The sequence below is a fragment of the Zosterops lateralis genome (assembly GCF_965231275.1).
Source record: "Zosterops lateralis genome assembly, chromosome: 1".
Taxonomy (NCBI): domain Eukaryota; kingdom Metazoa; phylum Chordata; class Aves; order Passeriformes; family Zosteropidae; genus Zosterops; species Zosterops lateralis.
In genome coordinates, this window is record NC_139762.1 from 85876231 (window position 1) to 85896913 (window position 20683).

Consider the following 20683-nt stretch of genomic DNA (forward strand, 5'->3'; position numbering starts at 1 on the left):
TTTTTTTTTTTTTTTTTTTTTTTCTGGTGTGTATGTGAGGGTCTGCTAGAGCCAGAGGAATGTTTAGGAAAAAAGATCTGTTTCTATTCTCATTGTACTATTAAGTATAGGAATGGTGGAACAAGGACCTACTCATCATTGATGCTATTACTAATAGAAACCTGGATTTTATCATTCTGCCTTTATTCACTCATTAACAGAGAAAGATTTTGAAGTATACTGGGCAGTATTCCTTCATTTTACTTTCTTGTGGTGGAGTGCCAGATACATTGTCATTTGAGATTTATGCCAGCGAAAGCCTGCAGTCGTGCATGGTTTGCTCTTTGACCTACCTCCTCCTTCCTCCCTTTCCTCACCAGTCAGCTGCTGTCCCTCTGCTGCTAATTTACATCCCCAAATGAATGAAGCTTAATCCCTAAACCTTAATCCTCCTAAAACCAGCTGAACTTTGTGATCCTATCTTGACTTTGCAGGAGATTAAAAATAAAAAAGAGGGGGGGTAGGAGCTATTTGAAAAAATGTGCTTTAACTTCTAAAGAGTGCAGCCATCTTTTATGTTTTTCAGAGGGCTAAAATGCACTGACATTTTATTGATCAATATATTTTTCCTTGTTACTTTATTTTTTCATGTTGAGCATAATCAGTTGGGGTTTCTGTTTCAGTTCTGTTTCCTTGCTGTGCAGTGTGAATTCTTGGCAGGGGAATCTGAGGAAGAGGGCTTTTCAAGGAGACCTTGCTCTGACATAATAATGTGGCCTGGGGACAGTGCACTCTGCCATGATACTGTTTCATTGATGAACATTGCAAAGTGTCAAAATTTTACTAGCTCTCTTGAAAAGTAGGGATGTTTACTTCAGGAGCCAGGCCAGGGTAGTGTCTGAATGAGCTGTGCTCTTTCTGTTCATAGGATTCTGTATTGATATGCTGCCAGCATCATGTCCCAAAAGATTTCAGGCAGCAGAGGAGACTGCTCCTCCTCTTTAAATCAGGTATATGTTTCTCCTCATATGCATGGTGCCCAGTGAATTGGCAATATTCATCTTGCCTTTTGCCTTGGTGAATTATCACAGTGTTGAAATGTGAATGCAGTATATCTTTGTGAAGCTACAATTTTTGGTCTACAGACAAAATCCGAGCTGACCTGATAATCAGAGTTTAAATCTCTCTTAATAGGGATGATGTGGAGTGACAGAGCAGAGAGGGAAGCTCCTTCTCTAGCAGACAGTGAAATGCATCAACCACTAGAGCTCAGTTTGAATGCAATCCCCTCTGGTAAACCTGCAGGCAAAGCTTAGGGAGGAGATTCTCCTGTCTGTGACTGGTACTCTGTCTGCTTCTGCTGCTCTCACTTTTAGGCTGGATCACAGCAACTTTTTGCATTTTGGAAGGTTTGGTCAGTACGGAATGTGATTGCTGGCTCTCTCAATAATGTGTCATGTTGGAAACACAGGCTGGGGAACCTGGAAACCATGGGAAATGCATGTTTTTTCTTTTTTAAAGAAATGAACATTATAAAATGTGCAGTCTTTAACTTTGTAACAGAAACAGGAGAGAATTGTACAAGATAGAATTAAATATGGGAATGCTTAAGCACACAGAAACAATGGAATAGCTTATTAAGGGTGGGGAAGCTCAAAACATAAAATGAGATCCTTCTTGATGGAAATCTTATAGACCAGCAACTTGTTTTGGTTTATGATTCCTTGGAAAGACAGTACTCTGCACAGCTGTTAGCCACGTAAGAAAGAAATACATATGTGCATATCCAAGTGTGAATATTCACTTAATAATCCAATTTCCCCAAATACTTGGAATGAAGCTTTCAGCAGTGCTTGTTAGATTAAAAAAAAAAAAAAAAAAAAAATCCCCTCGAGAAACTATGTTCCAAAACCTCAATTCCTATTAGGAAATGAAGCAACTTTCTTGTGGCATAAAAATAACGATTCTTTGGGTAAATGCTTTCAAACATATGGCCCATGGAAATAGCAGGCTTCAGAAAGATTTATCTTAAACAGTACATAAACAATTTATCTTTGCACGTGGAAGCTGCACGTCAGATAAAACATGTTCTTGCAAAGTGCCATTCCTTAGAAAAATGTCTTCAGTCTCCATCTTCAAGTAAGACCCTGCAAAACCACTTTAGAAAACGTATCAAATGGTACAAACATGTGGGAAAGAAGACACTGGCCCTCACTACTGCTAGTGGCACAAGAGCCTATGGTACAGACTGCTTGATCACAGGGTTTGTGGGGTCTCTTTAGTTGCTGGGCTGAGTTATGGAGGTGAAAAAGTATGGCTAGTGCATTCTGTCAACCACATAAGCAAGTTTTCAAGTCACTACTTTGAGTATACTTAGTGTCTTTTCCATTATATGTTGGACAAAAATAGACATCTATTGCACAGACATATGTTATCTTGTTTTGTCCTCCTTTGAGATGCCTAAAAGAGGGAAGAGACGTGATCTAATTCAAGCCAGTGAATAAATGAGCAAAATATGGTTATCTGATGAGGCTAATGGTATCTTTTTGTAAAGACTTTAAGTAGCCAGCCTTTGTGTCACTGCACAATCTTTACAGTTGCAGAAGCTTAGCAGTAAGCTTAGAGAGCTTTGCCTGTTTTGCTGCTTTTCTCATCAGCACCTTAATGCCTGCTGATTAAGGGCTCATAAATCTTTGCAATATTAGCAGAGGAGTCCATTTCCGTAGCAAATGGCAACATTTCCCTGCCTCCTTCTAGCTGTTATCACACACGTGTGGCATATACTTGTAGGTATCATTGTCACACTCATGCCATATATTCTGAACAATGAATGCTCTTTACCTGGAAAACTGTACTCTTAACCACTGCTAGAGAGCAGCCTTTACTCTTGAGGTCACCTAACTTGGCAAGTCAGTGAGTTAATGGGTCTGAAAAGATTATCCTAGACCAAAATTGATGTAAACATTCTCCTTTCAGTGTAGAACGTATGAGCTTGAATGCCTTTCATCTTTCACTGCACATTCCAGATGTTTCTTCTTTCCTCTCATCGTATATACATGATGGGATAGATAATGTACTGAGTTGAGATTTATGTCTAAGGCATGATGTGTTTGTACTCTACTTCATTACACCTTCTTTTTCCCTTTTATTTGGGAAAAGGAGAAGTACCTTAAAAGCCTTTTTTTTTTTTATTTCAGGTTTGATTTGTTTATTCAGTGCTTTCCAAAAGCATTCTGGTTGGAGTTCCTCATCCCCTCTATTTCCTCTGCTCTTATCCTGCAATATATCTCTTTTCAGTTTAGGGTTGACTCTATGACTAGGTTGCTTTGAAAAAATTCCGGAAGATAGATCTCAAAATATGCTTAAGGTCCATGTTAAGAAATAAATAATTAAATAACTAACTAAACAAACAAATATATATCACCAACATAAAACTAGATTTTTAGCTTGATTTATTTTGACAATCAAATGCTAATTTCTATTTTTTCCCCAAGTGATGCACTAATATGTGTTCACTATTTATGATTATGGGGAAACTAAAGTTACAGTGGGTGTTTCAGTTTTATCTTTCACAGAATGTCAGCAACCCTTAATTTCTAAATGGTATTAAAAATCTTACTTTGTTTTTTGGGTTCAACCTGAAAGACTCGGAAACTGAATTACTGTTAGCTTCTCTGCTATATGGAATTTTATTTTTTTTTTATCATCCAGATGTCTTTTTCCCCCCCCAAACAGGTGTTGTAGGTCTGTTAATAAAAGTCAGAATCTGCAGACCATAGTTATGCCTACTTTTTTCCTGTTTTTCCAATGTTCTTTATTGACACTTTATTGACACTGTGTGTAAGTCCAGAATAGATTTCTTTTTTCCTCAGTTCAAGAAGGACGCAAACATACTTGATGCAAAGTCAAAAGGTATGCTCAAGTATTGAGAGAAGACATTTAAAGAAAAGGGAAATATTTTTCAACTACAAAAACATTATCATCTAGAAAAAAATTGTGATTATTTCACTCAATAGTTAGATTTGTTTTATATTTTGTTTCTCTTAAATTCGATGACTTGTTACCATGACACATAGCCTTAGTTTACCTGAACCCTTAATATACTTTATGTTAACTTAGCTGGGAGATTCAATGGATATATTTCCTCTCTTGAGTTTCAGGAGAAACATGATTCAAAATTAAGAAGAAATTATTCATGTATCTTTGAGTTAAAAACACTATAAAACAAAGGGATACATGGGAGGGAGCACTCACCTAGTGGTGAAAATGCATAGAGGAAATTTATCTTCATAAAATTGTGTGCTTGTATCTGTAGTGCCTTGGTGTGACATGTGAGTTTGTAAACTTCTTAGCTTTTCAGAAACCACTATTATGGCTTTTATCTAGCTACCAAAAAAAAAAAAAAAAAGTCACTCTTAAAAGATAAAACATTGAGACTAAGAAATAAGAAGAATTTTTAGCTCAAGGGTGCATATGCAGAGGTGAATTTTATCTTACGTATTTTGGGCTTTTGCAATATACTTTGACCAAGATGTGGGGTATGACTGCATGCTTCTACTTTGTATACTTTTATCCTTCATTTAAAGGATAAATCACCTTAATCATGTGATTAATTTGTGTATCTGTACATGATGTATAATATTTTTCAAATTGTTTTTAACAAATTTGACCAGCTAAAACATGAAATGGATTTGTTTTTCTCATAATTTCTAAACTTCTCACAAACTGCTAGATCACCTTTCAATTATTAATATCCCGTTTGGTCAGACGGGAGGAATGATGTAAATTTACTCTGGTGAAAGAAGAAAATTCATAATAAATAAACTATCTGGGTGAAAGAAGCTTGCAGTAAGTAAAATGTCTCACTAAAATGGGTTTGATTTTTTGATTTTTCTTGGCAGTTTGCTAAGTGTTTGCCACGAATTCAAAAATCACTCTCAACAAATATACTGTATGGATCTTGGGCTCCTGGGGCCGCATTATTGGAAAGCTGGAATTTGTCTGTTACACTGTTGTGTATAAAAGCATAAATTAAGATTATTTAAAAGAAAGAAGTCGGCAACTGGGATTGTCTGCAGAGTAAATCTCTCCCATTAATATCTTTAATTGGTCTTGTGCCTAATTTGCATGGCTAATTCATTAAAGGCTGTTTAATCCAGTTCTTAGTGGCTTCTTGTTTGTCTGCATGTGTCTTCTGTAAGAGTAGAAAAGCTTTAGATGTGGTGGTCTATAGTCCCTTGGCATAGTAGCTATTCATGTAAAGCCCAGGAAATCCCTCCTCTCTCTGGTGTTGCTTCCACCTGTGATACGGGATCATTCTGCTGCCCTGAGGAAAGAACTAATGGTGTAAAAGCAGTGTGCCACTTTAGCAAGTATAAATTCCCACAAAATTTTCTTTTCTATTTGCTGTTTCCATCACAGTGTCGTCATATTGTCTACTAGGGCTCTTATCTTTAACATTTTACTTTCCCATTCTAAATTATGTTAAGGTAATAAATATAATATTACATTGCAATAAAACCAATGTTAAAGTTTTGCTGTAGATACCTAAAATACTGAAACTGAAATTATACTAATGTATATGGTGTTCTCTTGTTGATCCTGACACTTTAGGGCTTTAAGGATATTTGTTTCTATGAAATGATAAGATTTGGTATTGTGGAGAATATCTGCAAGCCTTCAATGAAAAAAAATGAAAAGGCATATTTTGGAGATATTAATTTTCTGTAGTTGACTGAAAGGTTGAAGCTTGTTTTTTCTTGCACTGATGTATTTCATTCTCATTTTAAAACTCAAAATTCTGCTTTTGGTCCTCTGTATAAAAACTGTCATATCAACTTGCTTACAACACATGAAATCAGTGTTGGAGGCATCCATTTGTTTTTACATTATGATATAATCTGTTTCTTTGTCTTTCAAAACTCTAATTCAGCTTTTTCTTTCTCCTGTGACAGGATGACAAGGACTTGGTTCATGAGTTTGTTGTTGCTGAAGGTCTGACTTGCTTAATCAAGGTGGGAGCAGAAGCCGACCAGAATTATCAGAACTACATCCTGAGAGGTAAAGGAAATCCATCCAGAAGTTGTTTTTTATTGCTTGGAAGCTCTTGCAGGTCTGCAGCAACTTACTGTGTAAAGTGTCCTTGAACTTGTTTTGAACTTGCAAACTTTACTTGTTTGGTCCTGATTCTTTCATGCTATGAAAGAAAGTTAAGGGAAAATTCATACTCACCACTGAGCTGAATGAATTGAAATATTTGGGATCTTGATAGTCTCCTCGTTGTTCACCTTTTCTTGTAGATTACAGTGCTCATCTCTAATTCCAGGAAAGAAAAGACGTTCTAAAGCCTTTACTGGAAAATCATGTCAGGGGGCACAGAACAAATTAACTCCTTGGAGTGTGGTCATCTTTTACAAAGGAGCTGCTGCGAGCAGGTTGGACGCAGCAGGAATTTTGTGAGCTGTGTTTCTCTCCTTTCTTGCAGTGATGGGTGGCTGTTTACCTCCCAAGCAGCATGGAGGGTTTTCTCCATGCTGCTTAGACAGTTGAAAAGTACCAGGGAAACAGAGAGAGGCAGCACTCAGCCTGCTCCATCACCCTCTTGGGAAATGTATTTTCTTATCATCTCTGTCTGTTGTGGTGCAGCAGAATGCAGCATCCTCGGTATCTCTGGATATCATGCACTATCTATGGAATAAACGGGGAGAAAGTCATACCTTAAGGGGTCAGTTGGCTGAAAGCAATTTTTAGCTATCTGACATATTGGAGTTAAACAGGTAATGAGAGGTTTACGTTCTATTCTTTGCACTTAAAAGATAACTGGCAAAGATAGGGTTTGGAGAGGGATTGGGAAAAAGTGATAAAAAAGATAATTTTCTCTGTTGTGGCCCAATGCAGTGGATCGGCTTTCCAATGGGTGCAGCTCGGCCAGCCCTGCCGCCACTACATCCAGGGGCCACTTTGCCAGAGGCGTGGGCAAACTCGACCAAGGTGCGGATAGTGCGCAGAATAGAAAGGCGGGACTCTCAAGAGATGCAACAAGGGGATGCGTGTCCCCGAGGCAGCGCTCCGAAGAGAGACGCTGGCCTCAAGATGGCACGGCTTTTTATTAGGTGGGTTCAGGGGTGGGATTGCGTGGGACCAATTACAACCTTTTGCCAACGTATAATGAGGGGATGCACAACTTTTGAACCAGTAACAGGTAACTTGGGGAGGAGGAATACATGATGAGGGGGTGGGGAAGTTATATAACTTAAAGATTGACAGGTAACCGAAAAGTGGTAAACAACTATTATGGGATGGGGTTACCAGGACAACCAAGATTTTGGCGGGAAGGTTTGAGGGGGGGGGAAGGAAAGTCTGAGGGAAGGAGAGAAGGAGAGGGAAGGAGAGGCCATCTTAAACAATAGTAATAAATACAAAATTATAAAACACAAATTATAAAACCCAACTGGAATTGAATTTAAGCACCACCACATCCCAAATGGATGCATGTGTTTTTTTCATCTAAAAGGAAACCTAAGCTGTAAATTTGGAGAGTTTCTTCAGTATTTTGAGGGGAGAACAGTCACTCCAAGGGATCTTTGCTGCTGGATAATCTCATAGTAACTGGAGATGGCTTACGAATGCATAGTTGTAGTAGATTCCTCATTTGAGTTTTTTTTAGACTGACATATATAACTGTATTTAAAAATGTCACTTTGATGTATTTAACTGCTAAAAATCAAACTACACATTGAGGAGCAAAAAACAAACAAAAAAAACCACCAAAAACAACAAAACAAAAAACAAACAAACAAACAAAAAACCCAAAAACAAACAAACAAACAAAAAAAAACTCAAACCAAAAATATATAAAAGGATTTTGTAAGAATCAGAAATGCTGAATTATGGAAAGCAAGGATTCAAATAATAAGTGAGGCTTCATGGGAAGATGTTGAAGACCAGGTTTGAAGATGTAAAAGAAACAGTACTGCAGGAATTATGTCCTATGGCAGTAGCTGTGCAGTCACATAAAAGTACTTGAATAGATGGCAAGGACACAGATACAGGTGCAGTTAGAAGTTTCTTGAAGAAAACTGGCCATAGATGCTCTCAGAAAATTCAGACTGGAAGCAAAATAAAAGTGCTGTATGGGAGCGTTTGGCCTTCGGTCTAGGAGCCTTCCCATTCTCTCCCCCTTCCCATATCCTAATGCATCCAGCATTCAAAGAAATCTAATGGTCTCTTTCTTGTGTTGGCTTTCAAGAGCTTTGTTTCCAAGATCTAAAATTAGAAATTTACACCTGAATTCAATGAATGATAAAACAGAGTCTTAGTGTCAATGTTCATGGCATCATAGAAATGCAACTGCAAACTCATCTTGTTGCATTGTTACTAACAGGTGATTACAGCTTGTTCAGAATGCATATAACAAAACAGCATTAATAATAACAAAAGCTAACTATGTAGCCATATACCATAAATGTAAAACCATGATTTTAGGAAGATGCTTTTAGAGATAGGTAACTTCTGAAATCAAGTCCTTTTTGTCCCTACATTGCTGTTGTGTGAAGCTGAAGTTTCTCTCTGGGTAGTGTGTACTACCATCCTTTATAAAAATACAATTTTTCTGTGTGATGTGGGCTGCATTTCAGTTTTGGTCATGATTGTCTTTCAGGAATTTCAAAGCTTGTTACAACTCCAAAATTATGTCAAGTGGTTTGCAGTTCCAGGAGCCAGCATGTACTTTCTGTGTAGGTCTGCATGTCCAATGAGATAAAGATAGATTTGGAAGTACAGTATAGCCAAACAATCTTATCTGAATATGTTGAGGAGGGTGCTAAAAAGAAGCATTAAATACATCATGTAAGAGAGTTTCTGGTATATTATTTTTGGAAGATCATAGTGATTGGTTAGGTTTTGGTTGATTGGTTGGTTGGTTTTGGGGTTTTTTTGTTTGTTTGTTTTTTGGTTTTTTTTGGGTTTTTGTTGTTTTTTGGTTTTTTTTTGTGGCAGTTGTGTGTATCTATTGCAGTGCTGCATTTTACTAAACCCAGAGTACTGGTAAATAGTTGAATAAATTTTATTGAAGGTACATCACAGTTAGCAAGGAGGTAATCCCACTATGCTCTGAACTTAGTGTTAGATAGTCAAGATTTGAGAAATAAAAAGTAGTCCTTTTTTAGAGATTTTGTGCCTTCCTGCCATGATATCCTTGTTCTCCCAATCCTTTTGGAGTGGAATTTATTCTTCTTATTTTCCTTGCATTTTACCTAAATCATAAATAGATGAGCTTTCTCTTAAGTTCTGGCATTTCTCCAGCACCTTTGGTATCATTCCCTCTTTTCTTCTGGCAATTCTAACTCAGCTTGCAGGACTTGTGACAGTAAGTGGCAGCCTTAGGCATGGCATTGCCTCCTTCAATTCGAGGACTCACCTACATGAGACTGTCTGTCATCTTGACTAAGCAGTTTTCCAGTGTTTCATATCAACTTGTTTGCTTCACTCATCAAGAAATAGCTTTGTACCTTGGAGGGAAATTAGGCTGGAAATACACGTATGCTTAAGGGCTGTAGGTGCTTCAGTGAGTTCCAGGTACAAGTTACTTCTTGAGGATATTATTTTCCTTTTTCCAAAAGTCTGCATTGTTTCACTCTAATGTTTCCTGGTTGTGAATTTCTGCTTAGGGGTTTTGACTTGGTTCAAGTCAGACTGAGCTGCCAAAACATGATTAAGTATGAGTCATGAAAATTTTAGCTACTTTAATGGGCAAGTGAAGAGAAGGTAAGTGTGGTTTTTACATACAATGCTGAGAAATCCAGACAGTTTATTATTGAGTGCTAAGGAATGACTGTTTATTTCTGCTCAGGTCCCCTGAACCAGGGTTGTTTGACTGTACCTTTCCCAAAGTGTTCCCTTTTGTCAGTATATAGTCTATTGACTGTGAGCCAACAGTAGCCAGGGCTTCTCTCAAGGGTTACTTTTTAAAAAGACTAGTTTAGAAAACAGCTTTTGATCGTCCAGATATTTAACAGTTCTTAAAACTAGATTTATTCTCCAGTGTTCTTTTTAATTATTATGGACATCTAAAGAACCCGTGTTATGAGGAACTTTTCCCTCCCCATGGAAACAAGCTTGTTTTCCTTTTGTTAGTTCTTGCCTCTTCCTTTTTTGCACAAGTATCCATAAGGATGAAGAACTTCACTGATAACACTGAAGTTAAAATTTTCTGTCCTAGTTACAAGATTGTGATATTCAAAACCAGATAGAAATGATAGATAAAGGTAATGAAAATATCTGTAACTGATGAGGATTAATATAAATCTTACCATAATTTTGAATATTCTTTGGATATAATTTTGAGATCATCCATTCTTGCACAGAATGAGAAAACAACATGTGAAATGCCATGGTAGCCTTTATGTTTTCTGGTAATTTAGCCATTACTGTTGGGAAGGTGAGAAAAAAAAAAGCAGCTCATGTCGACCAAGGCTTAATTCTTTTAAAGATATACTGAATAAGTAAGCTATGAGGGTTCAGGGATGACTTTGGTGGCACTGTGATGTGAGTTCTGCCTGGTGGGGTCCTGTGCTGTCTGTCTTTCAGATCAAACAAGAAGGTTGTAAAAAGGTCATCCAGCCTCGTTTGTAGAGTGTAATTATGAACTTGGTTCCCTATTAGGCTGCTTATGGATTCAGAACAGTATTTAGAGGTGTCCATAATTAGATGAAAGCTAGATACTGTTCTTGCAGTCTGAAAGCACAAGCCAAGTGTTCAGTTCGAGCAGGCAAAAGCCTTGACCTTGCTGCAAGGTCTAAGGAACTAAGGCTGAGGAAAAAATAGGACAGCAGTCAATGCTCGTACTAAACTATCCTTGAATTGAATTCAGCTTTTGGATCCAGCTCTCTGATTTAGTGAGAGCTGTGTGCTTATATGGAGAATAAGAATTTGAATGTCAAGTCTGGATGAGAGATGGTTTCAACTTTGTTTGGCAGTTTTGAATTTTTAGTGTAGGGTTTTTTTAAAGAAGAAATAAAGAAAAAACAAGTGTTTGGAGGAGTCTAGGAGTTATGATTTGAGGTAATATTTGTGCTTTAAGTTAATCCCTCTCCCGTAAAACTCCAAACCATTACTGTAATCTGAAATTAAAGATAAGTAGAATCCTAGAGGCATTTAGGTTGAAGAAAGCCCTTAATATCATTGAGTTCAACCATTAACTTAACACTGCAAATGCACTATGAAACCATGACCCTAAGTGCCATGTGTGCACATCCTTTAAGTATGTCCAAGGACAGTATAGTCAAAACTTCAATAATTTGTACTAATTCAATAACCTGGGCAGAACACTAGGTTAGAGTAGAACCAGTAGACCATTTTCATCTCACAGATCCTCTGCACTTCTGATAAAGTTCTAGAGTCCTGTGGGTTTTTACAGACAGTCTGCAAGCACAGAAGATAATGGTTATGGCCCTGGCTAAGGGATCTGACATACTCTGAGGGACAGTAGTATACCATTTAAGAGTGCACAAAGTCAACAGCATCTTCAGTCTGATAGAACAGCATCTTTATTATTAAGCTGTATATTTTTTTTCCTTATAAATAGTAAATGTAGTTTGTTTTGGAATTGCATTTGTACTAGCATGCTTTTATCTTCATGCAGATAAAATGAGTATATAATAATGCTCTCTTTTATTTATTTTTTAAATGAGGGGCTTCTACAAGAAAATTTCTATGAGAGTCCTAAAATGTAAATAAAAAAGAACTAAGTGTCTTAAAACACTAAAATCACATGTGAAAACATAACTCCAAGGCCCATTTTGATCTTTGATCTCCCTTAAATTATGAAGCATCCATTAAAACAATTTCCTTCAAGCCTGATAGCTGAAATTTGCACAACTGTGAACTGCCAGTGATGGAGAAGTTCCCAAGAGAAGCAGTGACTTCCAAAGGTAGAACAATGAGAACTGAGGAGCCTGAAACTTTCCAGTCCCCCACTGAGTCATAAGAATGGGACAATATTTTGATTCCTCACGTGTCTAGCTGGTAAATGGGAGCCAACCTTTGCAAAGGGATGGATGAGGAGAAAGACTGTAGCTATTTCTGGGTAGTTACCCTTTTAGTAACCTCAGCTCCCTACTGCAGCAAGATGATTCTAAATCTGTATTTTGCATGTGCTTTTAATTATACATTACAGTGTAGCTAACAACAATAAAAAATGAAAATGAAAGAAAATATCATAAGAGCTACTTGATCGTAAAGCAGAAAACTACTTTGCTGTTGGAATTAGGAGATGCTGAGCTGTTTGACAGGGTGGTTGGACATGCACAGGAGCCACCAGAGTCAGTCAGAACTACAGATGAATGGCTGGTGAGGGGTCAGGTTTTCCAAACTAACAGGCTTACAGCTCAAACACTGACATGTACCAAAGCCACCAACAGTTATGCCTATTTATAAAGCCAGAGACATGCAGTCCCACCTGCATGCCAAGTTTGGAACCAAGGGCTGTGCTGCATATTCTGGGAAATCAGATTAAATTCCTGAAACTACTCAGTGCTGGATGGTAAAAGACCATCTGGTTACTGTCTGTCACCAGGACACCGTGTGTGCCCAAAGATGTCAAGGAGCTAGAGGAAGTCGAAGGTGAGGGTGAGGTTTTGCACGCAGGCAGTGGAAGCTGCTGCTGATAACCCTTTCATTCTGAAAGCCAGGCATGAAGTTATCAGCAAGCTGGTGGCATTTCTGCATTGAGCCAACTGCTACTAGGAATGCTTGGGGTCTGTAAGTGTGCTCTCTGAAATGGGGGAATGATCTGCTTCCAGGAATTGGCTGGCTGTTTTTATCAAAAAGACGCCTCATTATTTGCAAGGACATGAATGTTTCCAGTGCTCTTGAACTTTCCTTCCTCAGCTTGATAAATCATGTGGGCTTTTGCGTTAAAGGTTAGGCATTACAAAGCATTTAGCATAGAGAAGCACGTTCTTCTGTAGTAAATGTCTATATGGGAAGCAGGGGTTGTGTAAATAACAAAAAAAATAGAAATAAAGTCTGTGGGAGGCTATTTCTATCCTAAATAGACATGTCTTGCTGCTTGGTACTGCAGCAGTATAACAGATGGTAGTAATGTAAGTTTAGTAGTGAAAAGGGAGCTAATACTGAATACTCCATATCTTTGCAATATTCCTGTTTTAGTGTGAACTGGAGAACTGTTTAAAGTTTTCCAGCTGTAGCAAAGTATCCCAGCCCCAAGTAAATAGGAATAGACAGCACTTGCTTAGGCTAACCTTTGTATTTCTGTCTCTCTTAACCTTCAATGTGAAGGTATCTGTATGCAACTGTGAAGCTCCTCTATATATATCTATATATTCAAGTTGCCTTCTTCTGTGCAGTACTTTAAAATTATGGAAAAATTATCACTCCATCTCAAAGTACCTGCAGTAACAGCCTGAACTTTAAAAAGAAATTGGGTTCCCTGTAGCTTGTTACTTGGGAGCGTTGCTTCTGAGAGAGATTTGCTGGCACAGTCTCCCAGTAAATTCAGTTCTTTGACCTTTCAGTAAGCTTATCAGAACTGGACATTTGTCCTGTGGGCATTTCAAAATTCATATCCTTCATTTTTATGCTGGACATCAGTCCATTGTTCCTGCGGAACCATACCAACAGCTGGCAACTCCACCTGGAACTTATGTCCACATAGTACAGGGCAGCTCCACATGGAGATACAACCTAGGTTTCCTACCACCACTACAAAAAAAAAAAAAAAAAAAAAAAAAAAAAAAAAAAAAAAAAAAAAAAATTAAAAAAACCACCAAGCCATAGCTGTGTAAGCAAGCTCATAGCAGATCAGTGTAGCTGAACTATGAAGACCTGTTAATGGGCTGCACTGCTGAGCTGAGGTACAGCCTGGCAGGGATGCAGCCATGCCATCTCCCTTTGTGAGACTGACTACACTGCCACTTTTCCATCATCCAGTGAACGTTATAGGTACCATTTCTTGTAGTTCAGATTGAAAGTAGCAGAAAAATCAGACCTATATAACTGATGGAGCAGTACCTCTTTCTGTTACATGTGAAGAAACTAAAAGACATTCCTCTTCTTAAAAAGCTGTGAAATGAAAAAATACAAATGGATTTGGCATCCTGATTCATGAACCCTTTAGATTAGAAATAATGAGGTCACGATGCTCTTTGTATACCAGAAGAAAAGGACACATTATGCTATCCTCATGATTAATACTATAAACACTGAATCTCCTTGTCTCAGTAGGTGAATCCTCTTTCACTTTTGCAAATATCTCTTTAAGACTAAAATGCATTTCTTTTCGTGTACAAGGGTAGTTGGGAGAGCTTGACATTGGAAGCCATGAAATTTAAGAAGAGGGAAAGCATCCTCTTTCCTTTCCACTCTACACTTCTGGTGTTTCCTTTCTTCATTTCTCATCTACATATTTTAAAATTATATTTATTAAATTTGTTCTATACATGCATTACACTGAGTTCCCTACTGAATACAACCTTAGGCATTCCCTTAGCTTTTGGAGCAAACACTGACCTCTCCTTTGTCCTCCTCTTCCTTCCCTTCTCCCTGGATGTGATCGTGATGTGTGATCCATCTGGAAGCAGAGCCAGATAGTCCTCACACAGAGCATACAGTACAAGTCCTCCCAGTCTGGGATGGGAATTGGCATGGAAGCAAATTTGAGTTCAAAAGTTTAACCACCCTATAATAATTTACACATCTACAAAAAAACTGAGCTGTTTCTTGTGCTGTGAATTATATGAAATGGCCTTTCATGGTGGGACTGCTTGTGAGGAGGATATAGGGTCTACATGGAATTCAGTAATAACACCACCATAAAATTATGGAGTTCCCTTGTTTTTAAATCTGACAGAGGCTGGGAACCTTTGAGTTTCTTTCTGTCTCTATGAAAATGAATCTTCAGGTTCTGAGTAAGTTTTTTTTTATGCTTTGTGAAATTCCCATGAAATGTGACACCTCAGGCTGTGCAGACTCCATGTAAAATGAGGAACTGAACATGAAAAATGCGCATCCTTAACTACTGAGCAATGACTGAGTACTTGGGAAGTACTCCCAGAGGCCTTTAAAGCCATTGTGGATATTTTATGCTTTAACTACTCAAACTTCAAGAACAAGCCTCAAAAACAATATGCTGATTCCAACTGGTTATGAGCATATTACAGAGTGTTTCTGCCTTTTTGTAGTAATCTTGCAGCCTGAGAGTTAAGGAGAAGATGTGTAGAAAAGTAAAGACATTCATAAGCCAGCACAGACATGAATAATTGCACAAGTATACAGCTGCTGGTTATTTCACTATAAATTATTTGCGTTCAATACATGTGCATAAAACATGCTAAAATATTGTTGGGAAATAGAGTTTGATTATTGTCATTTTGAGATTAGAGACTTCCACAGCTATTTGTGATGGTAGTTGCTAGAGTGCCACACAGAGTGCTCCATCCTGATACATAATCAGGGAAAATTAAAGACTTTAAATGAGAATTGGAAGAGATTGAGTCAAATGTGTAAGATAATGTGCTGGCTGCTATTCCATTAAGGTGATTATTGTGTGATATAGGGACATGACAAAAATGTGGTTCTTCTAATATCTTAGGAGTTAATTTCCATATCCAGATACATTCTTTTAAGTCACCTATTAGCTCTGTCTGTCTGGAATCCTTGCAAATGTGCATGCATGTGGATTTCTATCAATCATGTTCTTATAGGTGCAATCAGGAAACTGGGCTCTTAAAATACATACTTTCATTACTGTTAGGTAGTGACCTGCTTTTAAGTCTCTGAGCACTACAGCATCAAATTCTAAGAAATTGCAGATGATTGAAGAACTTAAAAGCTAATCCATAGGACTTGCATGTATTATCATGGTGTTAATTATTAACTGATCATAAATACTGTGTTCATACATACGTGTCTAAGAAAAACTATAAAATAATGACAGTGAAGGATAATCTTAGTGAACACATAGGAGTATTAATGTTTCTGTTTCTGCTGTGGAGGGTTTCCTGTTTGCCTTTTCTTCTGTGCAACCCAGAGAAGCACCACAGGAGCAGCACATGCCCCTCAGGAAAGCAGAAATAGCAAATAGGTGTTCATGTACATGGGTTGAATGAGAAAAGAGTGAAACTCTTTTTGCTGCTTTGTAATGAAGTGTAAGGACCAGCTTACCTTCTGCCAGCACTGCTTCTTACCCACCTGCTCTACCCTCTCCACCTCCTTCCACACACAGCAGTGGAGACTGGTGGTGGTGTTGGAGTGACGGGAGTAGAATGGGGGCTGGCATCCCCCCACTGCCCACGTGTGTGTGAAGGCTCTCAGTGCTTGCACAGGCAGGGGCTGAGCAGGCTGGGTAAGGCAGCAAATTCAAGGTGCCATGTAAAGGCAGTCAGGATATTGTGTCTTCCCTTTGCAAGCCAGAGGAAGAATAGTTGTACTTAGGGCTCCCTATCTGCATTGAGAGAAGCAGAGATTTATCCCCTTCCTACCATTTTTCAAAAAGTGGGGCTCGATACATTATTTTTTAGTTGTAACATGATTTCTTTCTCTCCGTATTGCCCAACAATAAGGATTTTTATTTTTTTTCTGTTTTCAGTGAGTGAGGCATTTCCAGCTTTTTCCATTAAATTCTTGGCGGTAAAGCTGGTGCTGTCATGCCAGGAGAGGAGTATGCCTAACCTCCTGCACCCAAGCAACTGCACTAGCTGCTAAAAATACAGTACCTCTGTTGTTTAGGGTATGTTTTTTAATAATTTATCACTTAGAAGTTTCTTCCCAGTCAATTTAGAGAAGAGAGTTTATTACTGTAGGTGCTATGTAAAATAAATCTTTTTTTTCCTTTGCCACTTGAATTTGTTTACAGTTAGAAAACAAATATTCTTCTGTCCTCTGACCTTGTAAGTGCTTTGGGTTCCCTGAAGTGGAGAAACACCAAAAATACTGTTGTGTGCTGTGAGGAGTGCCATCAAATGGCTCTGTTATGGTACTTTGGCTTGAGTCACTGAAGTGCTACTCAGGATATGGTGTGTCTATTGTGTGTTTTAAGTAGTTTTATTTAAATGACAGGTGCGGTCTTAAAGAACTGCCAATACTGGGCAATATCCTGTTTCCTCTTACTTAACCTTCCTCCTCTTCCAGAGCCTAGACAAGGCTCTCAACTTCCTCTTGCCTTCTCAGTCCCTTCCCCTCCCCCATGCAATTCCCTTCTTTGGAGACGCCTCTGTGATTTTTAAACTTATGCTCCAAATTGGCTTTGGGTACTGCAGGGTTGTACAGCACTTATTCCTGATGAGCATCAAGTCTCTGTAGTGACAAGGGTCCCTATCAGCAGGCTTACATCCCATGTACTTCCAGTTTCAGTACCTTTCCCCAGCATGCAAGGGAGCAGTCTTGGGAGCAGACATTGTTTTTCACTCAGGCAAAATCCACTCACTGGACAGAAATTCTGCTTTTAAAGCTGCAACTTCTAAACACAATTTCCACATTCCCAAAATTCAGTAGTGAGTCACCATAAGCTTGCTTTAGTATTTAGGTCAATATCAATAATGGAAACATTGACTGTATTGTGTATAAAGTATGTATATATTGGTTGCTAAGAATATTTTTTATATGGCCTGTGAGAAATGTTTGTTGTTGTTTTTTTTTTTTTTTTGTTTTTTTTTTTTTTTTTTTTTTTTTGTTTTTTTTTTTTTTTTTTTTTTTTTGTTTTTTTTTTGTTTTTTTTGTTTTTTTTTTTTTTTCCTAAGATGATTATGGACAAATGTGCTAAGAATACTGTTAAAGTTGATAAACAAAATTCCTGAAAATTAAAAATACCTGTCTGAGCTTTCTTTGCAGACAGGCCTGCCCCCTTTGTATGGCAGTTTATCCAGCCCTTGATGGCACAGTGGTACAACATTTTCCTCAGCTGCTCTGCTTCAGCCAGTGAGCACCATCGCACCTGTGCACTTACTGAACACCTTTTAAATAGCTGCTCTTATCAGCAGTCCTCCCCGGGCTTTGTGATTTTTTTTCATGCTATGCAAACTCTGTTATAAAATGTTTGTTTTCCACATGGATTTTTCTGTGTTTTGTCACTAGATGTTATCCAAGAGCTCAAAGGTCAGCATTATCTTTGTGTGTCAGATAAGGAAATGAGGCACTTGAAAACACATTCTGAATTCAGAAAGATTCAGTAACTCTTGAGTTCTGGTTTGAAGCTTGTCCTTGGGTTGGTTTTTCAAAATTAATATGATATTTTCTGTTTATTCCTTTTTTAATTATTACTCTTAGGATTTCTTTTCCTACTCAGACTCTTGTCCAGTCTTCCTCGTTTTCTTTCTCTGATCTGTTTCTGATTCATGCTTTTCACATCAACTTCCTCTAACTTCCATCAATCTACTATTTTATTTACATCATCAATCCATTCAACAATATTCATAAATTCATTTACAATTATTTCTTCACCAGTTTAAGTCTTTAATGCCTTTTCTTCCCATCACATCTTCCCACCTCTGCACTGTCTGTCTTGAGTTCTGACACAACAGCTGTGTTCACATGATGGTGTAATAAACTTGACAGAGGAATGTGTTCATCTGAAAAATACTGTTTCGGATTCTTTTTTATTACTATTGAGTTACTCGTTCCACTTCTTAATGGTGGGACACAAACTCCTGGGTCAGTAAAACCCTGATTTTGATCTGAGACAAATAAGGGAGTGTGTTGCAGTGCCACTATCAAGGATGTAGTCAAGCTTTGGTATCTTATCTTCTGTACATTTCTTTCCTCAGCGTCAGTCACAGCAGCCCTAATCTGTGTTTCGTCCAGCCAAATAACTGTTAGTCTTTCCCATTATTTCCCTCATTTATCAGTCACTTCATCTCTTTTCATAACTCTATGACAATCATCAGGTATTCTGTCAGAGTTCCTCGCTCTTTCATTTCCTCAAACATGTCTAAGTTTGTATTTTCTTTCCTTCTGCATTCAGATTAGAATTCCTCTTCTCACCGTCTAATAAGAATAAGAAGATAGTTCTTTAAGACAAAATTAAAAACCCTCACAAGCTGCTGCTCTTAGTTTGAATGCCTTGGCCTTCCTTGGAGGGCAGCAGCTGGGAGCATTTTGTGGATATTTTGAGCTTCAAGAATGGAGTATACAGAGGTTTCAGCTGATTGCATATGTTCAGTAGAGGCTGTTACAAGTGTCAGACAGCAGCTATTTCAAAACCTTATAGTCACATGAAGTTCGAGCACATTTTAATGTTTTCTGTATGAACTTTTTCACTGACATGAGGTTATAACTTTTCTGAGTGTAGGAGAATGGACTGCAAGCAACCTCACCCCTGATGAGTTTCAGCTTTACTAATTATCAAAGAGGAGGAACAGTCTTGTCCTTAATGGATCACAGCTATGTCTAATGAGGGTGGGCATTATAAAAGAGTGGGTTAGCTGGTTAAGGGACAGAGAAGGTGAAGCACAGGGAAGGTAGAGAGGGGGTTTTTTTGGGTTTTGTTTTTTGGGGTTTTGGGGTTTTTTTTCTGAAAGAACAAGTTGAGAAGGATCTAAAACAAGTTGGCAAAGACATTTGGACCACCTGCAAAATCAGAGATCTCCTGGATCTCTGGTGAGTACATGCAACTGTTCTTGCATACTTGGCACTGTCAGACTGGTCAGGACAGGCGTCTTCCTTCCCCATGGGACTCAGTCAACGAAAGTCTTGTGTATTTCACTGGAACTGAATGATACCCAAAGCTGTGCATTATCAGAGGCTGGGCTTGATCGCTTTTCATGACTGGCATTCACAGATGGCAGAATTGTTATTTTAAGGGAATTTTAGCCTCATTGCCTCAGTTGAAGACCTGAATAAGTCTTTCAGAAGAGCAAGTCTGAATCTTATTCACTAGACTATGCCAGCAAAGCCAGTTTTTTGCCAACAAAACCATAGTACGTGCCTTCCAAACCTGTCAACCAGAGTGGTTGGATGTGCCCCTAAGCCCAAAGCATTGCACACATGACCTGTGTTATTATAGAGCTCGTTGGTTGAGTACCATGGACAGGGGCAGCTCAGTCACAGCTTGCTCAAGACTTGAGGCTTAACAGTCTTGTTGAAAAACACCTTGTAAGCCTGTACAGTTGGTGCCAAATCTGCTATTATTGAGTGCATGTAAAACAGCTAAACTCTCTTGAGCTTTTTCTCACAGGCATTCCAGATTTAATCCTCCTGTGCAATTGTGTTTTGTCCAGCGCTATTAAAGGCTTTTAAAATGCTGATGAAAAAAACCTACTCCTTCCTGTAGATTTGTGAAAATACTACAGGTATCCATACTGTATCCATGTACACTACATGGAGTCCTCTCTTGGAGTGTTTCCCAGATGGTGCTGAGAAAATCCTTTTTGAATGCCTATCCAAATGAATTTCAAGAAGTCATGGCCTGCACCCTTTATATGATACTTCATTTGACCACAGTGATCAGCCACTGATCTTCAGCTGACCTCTGTCCCCAGTGGTATTAGAACTTCATGTGAGCTAACTTGTGGTGGAAGTACTGGCAGACTTTTTCCAGATGTGTGCCAGAATATATTGCTTGGTTACAATCAGACAGATGTTTGGCTATGTTTACCCACAGAGGGCTGTTCTTAGATGCATCCCCTTGCAAAGGTTGTGCCAGAAAAAAAAAAAGTTAGGACTTTTGTTTGAGCTTTTTTCTTTCTATCCT

General features: G+C 38.3%; 1 protein-coding gene across 4 annotated transcripts in view; it reads left to right on the plus strand.

Annotated features, from left to right (window-relative positions):
* FHOD3 (formin homology 2 domain containing 3) overlaps nucleotides 1–20683 on the plus strand; it is a gene marked incomplete at its 5' end in the record, with an annotated part of 370951 nt that overhangs the window by 185255 nt on the left and 165013 nt on the right. For all 4 annotated transcript variants that reach the window (XM_083878098.1, XM_083878101.1, XM_083878099.1 and 1 more), the window contains one exon: nucleotides 5934–6039. In XM_083878098.1, coding sequence (XP_083734224.1) covers nucleotides 5934–6039 — 106 coding nt within the window. The remainder of the gene's footprint in view (nucleotides 1–5933; nucleotides 6040–20683) is intronic.